The sequence below is a fragment of the Gekko japonicus genome, unplaced genomic scaffold, assembly GCF_001447785.1.
Source record: "Gekko japonicus isolate JY-2015 unplaced genomic scaffold, Gekko_japonicus_V1.1 scaffold877, whole genome shotgun sequence".
NCBI lineage: Eukaryota > Metazoa > Chordata > Lepidosauria > Squamata > Gekkonidae > Gekko > Gekko japonicus.
The window spans coordinates 88,129-102,669 of record NW_015174299.1 but is presented as its reverse complement, the minus strand read 5'-3'; the positions used below and the strand labels follow the sequence as shown (position 1 = coordinate 102,669).

Genomic DNA, 14,541 nt, shown 5'->3' with positions numbered 1-14,541 from the left:
AAATAAAAAACACTCACCCCTCTAGGGGCTCTGTCTCCTGCTGCTTCTCAGAGCTCAGCTGGGTCAGTGATTCTTAAACTTTTTGGAACTCCTGGGCTTTAGCCTGGAGCCTCACAACATAACATTTTTAGAAAAAGAAGAAGAAAAAGAAGAAGAATTTGGATTTACACCCTGCCCTTCATTCGAAGTCTCAGAGCAGCTTACAATCTCCCCTTCCCTTCTTTTCTCCCACAACAGACACCCTGTGTAGTAGGTGGGGCTGAGAGACCTCTGAGAGAACTATGGCTGACCCAAGGTCACCCAGCTGGCTTCATGTGGAGGAGTGGGAAATTAAACCGAGTTCTCCAGATTAGAGTCCACAGGTCCTAACCACTACACCAAACTGGCTCTTGGGCCTGAGTGAGAAGAAGTTATGATCTGACTCCTCATCTTGTTGGTACTGCCCCTGTCCTCGAAAGAGCACCAATGACAGAGGAAAGAATCATGTCACAGGTCCCCTTTTATGTGTCCTAAATCTACAGTTTTTCCAGAACAACACAGAAGGCTTACATATGTAGCGACAGCTAGAATCAGGGCCAGAATGACCTTGAAGAAATCATAATAGAGTATTGAAAGCATGAATCTGCCTCATACTGAACCAACACTCAGTCAAGGTCAGTATTGTTTGCTTGGACTGGCAGCAGCTCACCAGGGTCTTATACAGAGGTCTTTCACATCACATAGAGAGTGGCTGTGGATCAGTGGAAGAGCTTCTGCTTGGCATGCAGAAGGTCATGGGTTCAATCCCTGGTATCTCCAGTTGAAAGGACTAGGCAGGAGGTGATGTGAAAGACCTCTGCCTGAGACCTTGGAGAGCTGCTGCCAGATTGAGTAGACAATACTGACCCTGATGGACTAAGGGTCTGATTCAGTATAAGTCAGCTTTATGTGATTATGTGATGTGATCATGTGTGATCATGTGATTCTTTTCACTGGAGATACTGGGGATTGAACCTGGGACCTTCTGCATTCAAAGCAGAAGATCTGCTGCTAAATTATGGCTCCCACATCAGGAAGGGGATGGTGGAGAAGATCTTTTTCAGCAACATCTTGCCTCATTGATGGCAGCCAAAGTGACCCAGCATATACCAGAGCTCAGAAACCACTTGTAAGCAAAACAAGAAAAACTGGCAGCGTTGCCTTTGTGGGTGAATGGTTCACGTCTGAGGAATAGATTATCAGCCCTTTCCCCCACACAAAAGAAACCAACAGGCTATCTGTGACCATTTATCTTCTTTTTCTTGTTACTGTGAAGAGTTGGGCTGCCTTTCATGTAAGATGCAACCTGACACTTGGCCTCCTGCCCAGCTGTCAGACATCTTAGCTGTATTCTTGATCTCTGGCTCCGTTCTTCCTCTGAGAGGGGAGAAAAAATAAAATGAAATAAAACAGCGCTGCCCAGTCCTTCTCTCATTCTGAAGCTGACAGGAGTGTCTGTCTTAACTATTCTTCTTGCTCTCCTTGTGCATTCTCGTCTTTTATTTTTCCTGGTGGATTTTTCTTGCTTTCTTTTCTTCAGTTGTCTCAAAACCATCCTAGGGAACATTAGACTGCACCTTCTGGATATTTTCTCTGCTTCATACTTGCTCCTCTCCATTTATCTCATTTTGCTTCACCCTTTTTTCTTTATCCCATGCAACTGGTTCTACCAGTGGAATTTTGCTGAACATGAAATCTGCAGAAAATTCAGGGGGAAGGTGGGTTCCTCAGGCAAAACATCTGAGAAGCATTTAGTTGGAGAAGAGATAGAAGATCCAGAGACCTCTAATTCTATTTTTGTAAGCTTCCCCTTCAGTCCAGTAACATTGAGCTCAAAATGTTGCATAGTTGGGAAGAGACAAAGTGAGGTGATTCCTGATTCAGTGTGTATGCGGGGGGTAACCCCCACCAAAAAAAACTCTTATCTTTAAAAAACCAAAACAAATTAGCATCTCAGGCAGGCTCTGTACAGCCCCACCTGGAGATGCACGGAAAACATTAGTGCAGATTTCTAGTACAGCCGTGCCATGAAAAGATCAACCTAGGTCTCTCACCACACATCATGTTTACCAGCTGCATTCAAAGTCTTCAAGGCCAAAGTAATCCCGCAACTCATGCATGGTATTCCGATATGGATAAGCACACTTAATAACACCATCGAACGTGTCCAATCCAAATTCCCCCCAAAAGATCATGGGAATGCCGTGCTGTGTACCTTATGCAGCTCTATGTTTAGAAACTGGGTTAAATTCTGTGGAATCTGGTGCATGGCTTATGACAGTAAAATACTGGCTACGTCTACATTACAAGGTAGACCAAGGGATACAACAAATGCTTACAGAGTCAAATACATCTAACTGGCTGTCATATATTGAGAATAAAATAACTGCCGTGGGTATTCCACTGGATTAATTGTTTATGCTCCCATTTACAGGTGCTTTTCAGATTATTAAACGTAGAGCCATCGATATTAAAACACAAAGGCTTTACAGCTTAGCCAACAAAACTTGTTCCCCCCTGAACTTTGAGTTACCTCTTATGGTAGGCTGAACGGCCCCATATATATCTGGTATACAAGCACCACAACAGCGTAGCGCCTTTTCGCTAGCAAGATTCAATGTAATTCCATCAGCAATCTTGTATGGGAGATATAACACCACAGTATATGCGGATAGACTTTGCCCCTGCAATTCTGGATGTATTGAATCTGTTTCGCATATTTGTTTGCATTGTCAACTTTATGTGGTTTTACGTGCTAGATATTTAAATCCCATCCTAGCCAACATGATTAACCTTTCTGATGCCTTAAAAGTGCATCGTCTTCTAAATGACTCTGATCCAGAAATATCAATGAATATAGCCATGTTTTTACAATCAGTGATAAAACTACATCAGGTAAACTTCCAATAATTAAATGTTTTATGCTACATTATGTTTTATAAGTTTGGCTGTATATGCTTTTAAATGTATATTCCTTTTTATAGTAATCCTTTTAAAGTATTTTATGCCAATAAAAGTTAACTGAACTGAACATCATGTTGAACACCTCATGTTACCCTGCCTGAACACCCATGGCTTCATCATCAACTTTAGAAAGAACTCCCTAGCCTCCTCACAAGACCATTATATCTGAGGTCCAGCACATAAGTAGTGCATGATACTGGAACTGTTGAGTTTTTGTATATGAAACAAGAGAACATTGAAATGGCCAGATGGATAGGGACTTGGAGTTGTGCTACAGTTATATCAACAGAAGTCAGGAAATCCCCTTCATGGACTACATCAGCGGGAAGCCTAATTGGTTTTGAAGTTTCCCAGAAAATTCTGAATTTATGCTTCAGATCCAGGCTGGTTCTCCATTCTTTTGGGGAAAAGTTAAGAATATGGATTTTCTGCAGTAGTGCTTTGAGTGATGGCTCCAATTTCTGCTAGGCAGGGCTCAGAGGAGTATTTCAGTTACTTTTGCTTATGGTGATTATGGAGACTCATCTCTGGAAATGGAGCCCAGTTCCAAATAACCCTTTAGAATTGAATTCTGCCTCCAGTACTAATTAGTTGCAGGGTGAGGACCTGGGCATGGCTTGTTTTCAGGGCATGGATGTATGGTTACAACCTTCCTTCTACTGACATGGAACCATTTAGAGTTGGCCTGTTTCTTTATTTTCTGTGAGGTCTGAAAAGTAAGAATGGGGGGAGATGTAGACTTTCCTACATCCAGTGGGGCTGGCGGCTTTGCTGTCCTCTTTGACTTTGTATGGTTCTGTAGGGATGAATCAGAGGACTTGTTTTCTAGCAATCCTCTTGTCCAAGAAAGGCAGAGAGGGCTTCTGTCTTTGGTTTCAACTTCTTTGATTGGTTTGTCAAACAGTTTCTTGCCATGGAAAGGAGTGGTGGTAGACAGTGGAGACTTTTAGATTTGGCAGACACAAACCAATGTTTTAAAATACATGTTTCTGTGACCCAAACTGGCTCTTCTCTCTAAGGTTGTTCAGAAGGAGAGACATGAGCAAAGAAAGGTAGGAGGTAAAAGTAGAGTTAATTATCTACTCCTGAGCTTTGTGCCCAGAAGCCGGTAGGAACCATACTTTTAGTTAGGAGGCAGCACCAAAAATGGGGTGGGGTACTTCTTTCCTGAAAGGATGGCAACTGTACTTTGGCCTTCCTTGGCTGTGGTTAGATGGGCAGTTTGTGGTGATATCATTGCGGTATCCTTGCGGATTTAAAGAGCACGATTAGACAGCAACATCTACCTTCCGTGCCCCAGTCGTCGCCACCCCGTTCTGACTTGTTTTAGAAGCAGAATAATCAGGCATCGGGGAAAGTCCGGTCTTTATGCATGTCAGCACTTTCAACCCACATTTTCAGATGTCTAAACTTCCCTGTTATGAACTGAAGCCGGCTGGGATGTGTGAACTATGAGATCCATTTCCACCTTTTTATTTTTGGAGTCATTGGAGATATGTGCAAGCAATTCCATATATATTTTTTTTTAATGACCAGAGGCGCAGCAGTAATGTGGATGCTTGACCACAGGATGAGTGCATGGGGAAACCACCTCAGGGTGTGCTGTCTGGTCAGACCTTTCCGCTACAATTTAAACCGGTGCAATTTGCGGCACACCCAGACTGCGCCAAACTTATGGTCTGACCATAGCCCTTCTGGAGGAAATGAAAGCTAACCCGTTCCATGCCTGCTGGTGCCCTTACATCCTGAACAATAAGTGTACATCCTTTCATCTGAATTCAATCTACAGCCAATTGATTTCATGGAATGCCCCCAGTTCTAATATTTGTCAGAGGGATTAAAATGTCTGCTTATCTACACTCTCCACACTATTCATAATTTTATAACCCCCTATCATAACCTTCCCTTTAGTCACCTCTTGCCCCCTAAGCTACAAAGCTCCCAAACACTTTAGCTTACCCTTGTTGGGATGGGATTCTTACCTCTTGATCATTTTAGCTGCCTCTGGTTTTAGTAACTCACAAAGGTTAACTGGGAGCAACAGCTAATACCTTCAAACCTTATAACTCCTATGCTTCCAGTTCATCTGATCAGGACTCTAACCTTCTAAGTCCTCTCCTATCACTGCTATTCCTTTTACTTTACTTCTTACTGTTTTTACAACCTAAGTCATAAACACCAAACCCTCATCCCGTGGGAGGAGAACCTAAAAGTTATCATTTAAATCACTGCTGTTCCATATACCTTTGCATCATGAAGCTGAGCTGAAAGTCTGTTCTTTGCACTATGTGCGGCTTTGGCATAATGGGGGGGGGGGGGGGGGAGAAGCAGTGGCATTAAAGCCAAAATAGCACTGTCCCTTTCCCAAGATCCTTCACCTCCTGCCAGTGTGAAAGCTGGCACTTTAAGCACAGCTGCCTCCTGAATCAATTTAATGTGAAAAACTGAGGCTGTTTGAAATTCACCTGACATATTGTAGCTCCAGGCGTGAAAGCTGATTTCAGCCTCAAAGAGGATGATAATCTGTGTTTCAGCAGTGGGGAAGGAACTGCTTTTGAATGTTTCTTGGTTTGTTTCTGGAGAAGTATTCCAAAACCCCTGTGATCAGGAAACAGCTGACACATTATTTGGGGGAACAGAAAGAGCCCCTAACTGGTACAAGGACTATTGTCTTGACCCCACATAGCAAGGCCTGCAGAAAGCAGAGCTTGGTGGGGTCAGAGTGGGGTGGGGATCACCTTGGAATTGATATGAGAGCTGCCCAACCAACAAACCCTCAACAAACAAGCTCCCTTAGCTGTTCCTTGCTTCCTCCAGTTCAGACTTCTGCAGCATCTCGAAACTCACCGGCTTCCTTTTCATGTGTACGGAAGTTAATGAGCAATGTGAAAGCCTCATTCTTTGCTCCCAGCAGAAGCGCTCCACGAGAGCAACGCAGGCATGATTAACTCCATAGTTGTGTTTGGGAGAAGAGACAGAAAGAAAACACACATGCTCACACACAAATGCACCCTACAGCCCACACAACAGCACTGACTGAATCAGGACACCCTTTGTTAAATGCAGCACAGCTGGCAAAAGAGAAACATGGGGACAAATCTGTAAGCTGTCTTCTTAAATCTTCAAGGGATCATCTATTTTTAATTGCCTGGAAGTGAATAATTGATCTTTTCCCTTTTTTTGTCTAATTACTTTATTGCTGAATTTGGAAATGGGGGTCTAAGAACCCCCCCCCCCAATAATATGGTTACCATCAGGCCCGTAGATACCTGGGGGGGGGATTTGGGGGCAATGTCCCCCTGATGACTGCCATCCCCATGGGCAATTATTATTTTTTTTTAAAAAATCATTAAAAAAAGAAAAGAAATGTAAGATGTGCGAGGGATTTCCAAAATGACCCCAGGCACAGTCAGGGAAGCTTCAGTCTCATTTTCTTTTTTCCAGGCTGAAAAATAAATAGGTTTTTAAAAATGCAAAATAAAATAATATAAAATGCAAAAGAGAGAGAGTCAGAGATTCCCCCACCCCCGGCTTACACAGAAAAACAGACTGGAATTGAGTCTCTCCAATCAAAAGGAGGACTAGAGGTCGCAGTGGAGCTAGAGCTGTTGCTTCTGCTGCTGCAAGAGCAGCAGCAGGCACTCCCCCAAATTTCCCCATGCCACACCAACCAAAATTTTCTGGCTATGCCCCTGGTTACCGTACTGCATTTTAATACCTTGGATTACAAAACTACGATTTCTTGATGGAGTCAACCTAAGACAACAGTCCCTGAACTCACGCAAACCTTGAACTGTTTTCAGGTGCATGGGGTTAGGTAGAGCCAGCCATGCGTGGCAGGATTAGGAGTTCTTGATTTACCTCTCTTTAACGGTTATTATTACCTTAGATGGGTTGACTTCACAGTTTGTCATACAGATTATGCCTACAGACTAAACTGACAGTTTCTACCAGCTTCTTCTCCCTGCTGCAGACCCCACCCCCCCATGTCATTCCTCAGGGTCTCCTGTAACACCAGGAGATGATTTTGTGGAAATCAGTAGGCAGCCGTGGGAGAGGCTGAGGCAGGAAAGCTCTGTCCTGTTGCTTGAAAATTTCATCTGGATCCAACCTATACTGATCCGGGAATAATGCACAATAAGCTTCTCAGAGCAGAGACCTGGACAAAAGAAACCGCCTCTTCAGAAAACTTGCCACTAATTTATGGCATTTTCTGTCACAAGACCTGGTGATAGCTGCAGTCCAAGATGGCTTTAAAGGGGTGTTAAACAGATTGATGTAGGCTACAGCATTTGACTGGCTGGCTCAATTAAACCTCTGAGTTCAGAGGCAGCGTACTTCTGAATACTAGTTGTGCATGGGAGGGGCGGGGGGGGAGCCAGGGAGGCCTATTGATGTCTGCTGGTAAACTCTCAGAAGCAGCAGGTTGTTCATTATAGGCAGGGGTCATTTTGTAGAAAAAGAGGTGCCGAAGCTCACTAGCATAACTTATTAGCATAACTTATTAGCATATGCCACACCCCCTGACATCACCGGAAATGTGTCAGAAGGCAACACCCACCGCTCAGGCTCCACCCCAAAAATCTCCAGGTATTTCCCAACTCAAATTCAAACCTGGGTCTCCCAAATCCTTGTCTGGAACACTAACCACTACACAACACTTCATGGGGCAGCGGCTGCTGAGCAGTAGCAAACAGCTGGGCCTGCATGAGTTATGCAAGTTGCATGGTGGCTGCTGTCCCCCCCCACACACACACATTTTACTGACAGAAACAAATGCTTGAAGGCTAGGAGAGATATTAATTTAAAGGGTAATGTTTATAGCAGTCTTGAGGAGCATGCGTTCTATTGCACCTTCACACACATTAAGACCAGACAAGGTACAATCCCAAACAGACACCACACCAGCAGCCATGTACCCAACGCTGCCCATGTTTGCCATCTACCATAAAGACAAGTCATTTATATATATAAAGGGAGCCTGGCAACCCTACCCGCCCAATGGAGACACTGGGGTTATTGGGATTATTAAACATCCCCCACCCCCCATGCAACACTTTATTTTATACTGGCTTGACTGCATGCAGGTGAGGGATTGGGCAGTGCAGTGCTGGCAGGATCTGAGACACGGCTGCCCGAAGGTGCCGTTGTGCACGCTGCTTCCTTGGCTGAAGAGTTGAAGTGTAGTGGGTTAGACGCATGTATAAACCACTGAGACGGATGTAGTGATCAGCATGGTTTACTAGTACACAACAAAGACTAAACTACTACTGGCCGGCTGGCCAACTATATACACACCTGGGGACACTCCCCTAGGTCCCATTGGTGGGTTTAAATCTCCCGCCACGGTCCTATTGGTTCCCAAGTGGAGAGACTAGGAGCCTCGTCCCCATTGTTCCTACAGAGTCAAGCTCGGGGGTATTCGCTGCCCCCTGGTGGCGGTCAGCGGACATAACAAGAGTGCTGCAGGGAAGGCTGCGCCCGACTCGTCCTTTTCGGCTGCAGAGTTTCTGCATGGAGCAAAGCAGGCGCATGCCCGTCTTCCCCCTCCCCCCCACGCATTGGGTGCACGCACCGCCTTTCTCCAACAATGCTCCTTCAGCTGCTTTGTGTTGTCCCCCCCCCCCCGGCACCGCGCACGGGTTTTGCTGAACCCCTCTCCCCTCTCCTGGTGGTTGCAGCACCTGCCTCCTCTGCCCTCACCTGTCACCAAAGAGAACCCCAGTGTCGGGGCACTTGCCAACCTTTTTTTTGTTTTTCTTATTCTTTTTCGTTCCTCACACCGATTTGGCTTCAAGCTGTTGCACATGGAGCAAAGCAGGGGCAGTACTGCAATTCAAACTGCCTGCTGGCCCAAGGGTGAGAGGCTTTTCTCGCCCCGCTTCCCCGGATGCCCCGACCATGCCTGGAGGCTCCTGCTTTACAGCAGCGTGGAGCCAAGGCCACCCCGCCACCTTCCCATGGCTCAAGAGAGTGTGGCTGGCAGGGGGGAGAGGCCAGGCTCGCCCAGAGGCCTCTGGCAGAGACAAGCACTGCCCGCCTGCCCTGCAAAGCGCCCTGCCGCAGCAGCACCAACCGTCCCTCAGCCCCGCGGTGCTCCATGCCCAAAACAGCAGCAGAAGTGGCGGCAGTGGGCTGCAGCTCAGTGGATTGGACTACCACTTCTTCCTCCTCTAGTCTTTCCTCATATTTCAGCAGCTTAGAGAAAAAAGGTTTCACATTTTGCCATTCAGTCCCAGCTCCCTCCCTTCACCTCACACTACCCCACTTGTGGTTCTACTCAGAAGTAAGTAAGGGTTCTTTTAAAAATTATGCCCCCCGAAAAATTTAAATCCCCCCCCCAAAATAAATCCTGGCTACAGGCCTGGGGAGAACCTTCTCCCAGCTCCTCCTCCTCCTCCTCTAGACAAGCAGGCAAGACACAGTGCCAGGCTATGCCTTCTCCACATCCCAGCCAGGGCAGCCAGCAGGGCTTCCAGCCCGACCCCAATTCAAGCCCCTCTCTGCTGCTCTGCACTGCCGAGTCAGATGATGAGGCTGTGGGGGAAGGCAAGGAGAGGCCTGTGGGGCTGCTGGCTGGCAGCAGAGAGTCCTACGGGCAAGCCTAGAGAGTCAGGGGGCCTGCGTTGCCAAGGAAGTCAGGGGGCCTTAGCAGGAAGTCGGGGGGGGCAGGCTTGTTACTCCCGGAACGCTGTCCCTGCATGTTCTTGCTCAAAACGACCCCTGATATAGGACTAGAATGATCCCTGGCCTGATCCAGATAGGTTCTTCTTAAATTTTCAGAAGTGAACGCAGCAAGTGGTGTTAGGCAAGACATCCTCTCAATCTCACTGCCCTCCCTCTCCCTTGCATCTGCAACATTCCAGCAATGATGCTGGCCTACATAATAGATTTGTTGGAGGCAGGATTTGAACAGGGCGGGATCTCAGAGCTCCCTCCTTTAGCCCTTCTATTCCACTAGCTCTCAGCTGTAACTAACTGCATCAAAGAAAGGCATGACTCAGGAGCAGAGATCCTTGTTAACTTCCCCCTTTGAATGAACTAGTGTTGAGAGGGGAAGATAAGGCAGAGAGCAATCCATTCCCTTTTCAAAACCTGACATCTGAGCTTCCTGCAGAGACGAGCGACAGGCACCCTGCCTCCTTCCCTTTGGAGAGAGCTGGCCACAATGAAGAGATCTTTAATCCTACTGCAAGACAGAAGGGCTGCACCTGGTTAACCCTCTGATGTTCTCAAGTGCTCTGAAGGTTGAAAGCTCACCCTCAGCCCTAAGGAATACCCTTCCTCCCTCTCCCCCCCACCTTTTCCATCTCACTCTCACTACTCTCTCTATCCCTTCTTTCCTGATAAACTTGCTGTTAGTAGGAAGCCTTCACCATCACTCAGATAGTGTAAAATAGATGTTTGCTGTCCCGCTGCATTAAACGTGACTAGAGACCTGTGGCCAAAGGACAGACGGGAGCGAAATTGGATAGATGGCTCTAGTACAAACACAACAACGATATCTCCTGGAATGTAACACACACCTGTGTAATGGATTACGAATCCTGTGTTGCTGACAGAGGCATCGCTCCGGAAGGCCAGGAAGAGGCTGCTGCTGCTGCTTTCGATTCTCTCTGGCAACTGGGTGTCATAGAAACTCCCTATTAGGGGGCTGAGTGAATCCGGTCCATCATAGATGTGCAAAAAATCATAACCTGGCTCCAAATTGAAGCTGAGGAAGAAAGGAGGGGGAGGGGAAAACACAATGTTCAGCTTCTTATAATAAGGTATTAGCTGCTCTTCTACCAAATCCCGACGCCCCGGCAAAGGGACTAAAGAAGCACAACTATAGTGTTAAAAAGGATAGCTCAAAACACTGAAGACAATATTCAGACAGTATATACACTGATTCAAATTTTAAGTAGGACACTAGGAAGAAAACATACTGATTATCTTGTAGTTAGGAATGATTGTAAGGAAGGGAAAAGAACATTTTCCATCTGCTTGAGTAAGGAAGGAAATACATGTTCCTGACGCAGATTTCTCTTCCATTAGGTGGGTGCCAGCATATAAATGTATTTATTTACTTCATTTATATCTCAATGGGGGCCAGTCTAGTGTAGTGGTTAAATGCGTGGACTCCAATCTGGGAGAACCGGGTTTGATTCCCCACTTCTCCACATGCAGCTGCTGGTGTGACCTTGGGTCAGTTGTAAATTCTTTCAGAGCTGCTGTCTCAAGAGCAATTTCTGCCAGAGCTCTCTCAGCCCCACCTACCTCGAAGGGTGTCTGTTGGGGAAGGAAAAGGAGTTTGTAAGCCGCTCTGAGACGCCGAGTGAAGGGTAGGGTAGAAATCCAATCTCTTCTTCTTTAAAGTAGCTTTCAACATTCTCCATTTTATCCTCACAACAGCCTTCTGAGTTGAGGCTGTGACTGGCCCAAGGTCACCCAGCAAGCTTCCCTGGCAGAGTGGGGATTCAAACCTGGGTCTCCCAAATCCTAGTCCGACTCTCTAACCATTATGTCATACTGACTCTTATCAGAAATGGCCCTCCTACATGCTCAACACCAATCTCACTTGTGTAAATTGGGGCAGGAGGCGTAGGGAGCAAGGCAGTAGCAGCAGATGCTTCATGATCAGGGGTACTACAACTTTGGTTTCTGGTGCTGGCTAACATTTGATTATTAAATACACCAAAGAAAGCAAAACCTATCTGCACCCCACTTTTGTGGAACTGGATTGCAGGGGCACAAATCTTTTATGGCAATTTGGCATGCCTGATACGAACATCCTACGGGCAAGCATCTTTGACAGTCAGGGCCAAACTAGATGTGACAGACTCCATGGGTACAACCTCTGGACACTGCCACCATTTTAAAGACATTTAAAAAGGCCTCAGAGGAATGGCAGGTTGGTAATGCCCCATAAAGAAGGCGAGGTAATTCTGAAACTCTAGTTCTAGGGGGACATTTGGACATGGAGAATTTTTCAAGCATTCTTAGGATTTTGCCCAGTTCTGGCATGTGGTTCTTACACAGATAGGAATTTCCCTCAGAAACAATGGAAGGAAAATCAAGGTGACTTCTACAGAGAGAATCACAGTCTACTAATGTTCCTGAATCATGATGAATCTTTCCTACAAGTACATCTCAATAGAAACGAAACAGGAACACTTACGTGTGGAATACCAAAGCAATGACATAATCGGGAGACACAGCCAGCTTCCAGTCACACTCCTTTCCTGGGGGATACGGCTCTGGGTAATTTGGTGACAGGATCACCCCTGATGGCCCTGTCAGGATCCCCCCACAAGGAGCTAAAAGAAAAGGAAAATCGGAGAAGGAAATCCATGTGGCTGACCTTTCATGCTCCCTTGTCAGTCACTTCTCCAAGAGATCTATTTCAGGGATATGATGAACTTAGGAGAACTTAAAACAGATGAAACCAAAATCATACACCTTGTTCCAGCCATAAAATGTCAAGCGTAGACTGGTGTAGACTCATTTTTCTTCAAGGCTGTGCCAGGAAGGGAGAAGGGGCTATAAAGGAGAAGAGATGGGTTCCTCAAAAACGCCTCCTTGAACTACCATGCAAATTACAAAGCAGGGAGCAAGGTTCTGGATATAAAAATCAAGTGAAGACTGAAGGGTTAAATCCCCATCTCTTCCTTGCATCCCCCCCCTCCCCGCAAATGGAGGCTGGATGTGCCTATAGTTGGAACAAAGTGTAAGATTTCTGTGTTAGCCTTAAGCCAGGGTCAAAATAGATGGGAGGCTGAGAAATCTGTGAATAGATTTCCCAAGTATTTTTAACTGATCGTTGCCCTTGAGCTGCAGGCCAAGTTGTGGGGGAAGGGGGTTTAAATCCCTCCCCTTGCAATGTTCGCCCAAACTCAAATGATCTTCTAGAGATGCTGTGTGCCTCCTTAGAACAAACAAACTGGTTGCCAGTATCTAGCCCCCCACCCCCCCAACAAGGCTTGAAAACCAGCAGCAAGCTTGGGTGGCTGGGGGTGGGGAGAACACACCCTTTTCTTGCAAAGGTGTTCTGCTCACACATTATCCTGCAAATGCATCATTTGGAACACATTTCTGCCAAGCTAATGTCTGGTTCTGCCCTAACAGAACAGCTATAAACTTTGGCTGTGATGGTGACATGACAAACTGTTGCCAGTCACTCAAAAACAAAACAGATCAAAAGCTGCATCTCTTCCCCCTCCCCTTCCCTCCATTCTGATAGTTTCTGAGGGTATAATAAATCTTGACACTGTCATTAAAAGGAAAGAAGTAAAAAGGGATGAGAATGAGGGGGGTAAGCAGAAACCCTTCCTGACTTACCTTTAAATCAGTTTTAGAAAGAAAAGAAATTAATTAATTTCCCTTGCTTGGGATAACATTTTATAAATACAAATGAAGTACAAGGAGAGGACGCAGACAACTAACATTTAATTAGCCCATTAATTTAACATTTATTGCTTTGGTGTGCTTGAAATGACAATTTTTATATGCTGTGGGCACACACACATACACTTGTGTGTGTGTGCCTCTATGTGTAACTGGTGCTTCTACTTATTACATATTTAAAATATTTCTGTCCAGACCGTCCAAAAACTTAGTCGAGGTAGCAAAAAAACCCATAAACTTTAACAATAACGTTAATTCAAACAATTTTACAATGCTTCAGAAAACTCAACAAGATCTCAGCATTAAACAATTTCTGTGATAAAAATAGTAATCAATAAAATCAGCTGCATAAAAATAATTCACAATAGTGGGCAGGCTGTATAAAATATCTGAGTATTGTAGGATCATTAGAATACCAAAGAAGATGGAAAACATTTATAGCTGAAACCCTGGGTGAAATGCGGTTTTCACCTGATACTTAAAAAGTCACTAAAGAAGCTAACCTCTGCTCTCCACTCCTGACAGCAATCTGGCTGCTGTATTATAGATCAATTCAACATTTCTGGACACTTTTCAGAGGCTGCCCCCTGTGGCACACACTGCAGTACTCTAACCTGGATGTGATCAGACCATGGATCACCATAGCCAAGTCACACTTTTCAAGAAATGGCTGTTGCTGGAATATCAGCTGAAGCTCATAAAAGATGCTATGTGCCAGGAGAAGATCTGAACCTCCAACAGTAGACCAGGTTTCAGAAGCACAAACCTGCCCAATCAGGGGGAACGCATCCCCCTCAAGGACAAGATGACTCCTCAGGTCCTTGAGTGGCTTTATTGTTGATCAACAGTACCTCAGCCTTGTCTGGACTGAGCTTCAGCTTATTGGCCCTCATCCATCCCATCACATTCTCCAATCATTTCAGGACCTCTGCAGACTCATCTGACTCAGATGTTAAGCAGAATTAGAGCCAGGTGTCCTGTCCATGGTGGTGGCACCTGACTGAAGTCCTAGTCAATCTATCGCAGCTATTTCATGTTGGGGCTGAACAGCATGAGGGACAAAATGGCACCTTTCGGTACCCCTCTTGGAAATGATTTTATTGAGCTTCAAGAACAATATCAAACACTTTCCTGTTCAGAATCTTATGAAGGCTAGGGTGTGTGTGTGGGGGG

The 14,541-nt window shown here is 45.6% G+C and overlaps 1 protein-coding gene across 1 annotated transcript in view; it reads right to left on the bottom strand.

Moving 5' to 3' along the window:
- CSMD2 (CUB and Sushi multiple domains 2) overlaps positions 1 to 14,541 on the bottom strand; it is a 268,238-nt gene that overhangs the window by 221,816 nt on the left and 31,881 nt on the right. The window contains exons 10-11 of the mRNA XM_015424095.1: positions 12,143 to 12,281; positions 10,509 to 10,696 (exon numbers count right to left, since the gene is read on the bottom strand). Coding sequence (XP_015279581.1) covers positions 10,509 to 10,696; positions 12,143 to 12,281 — 327 coding nt within the window. The remainder of the gene's footprint in view (positions 1 to 10,508; positions 10,697 to 12,142; positions 12,282 to 14,541) is intronic.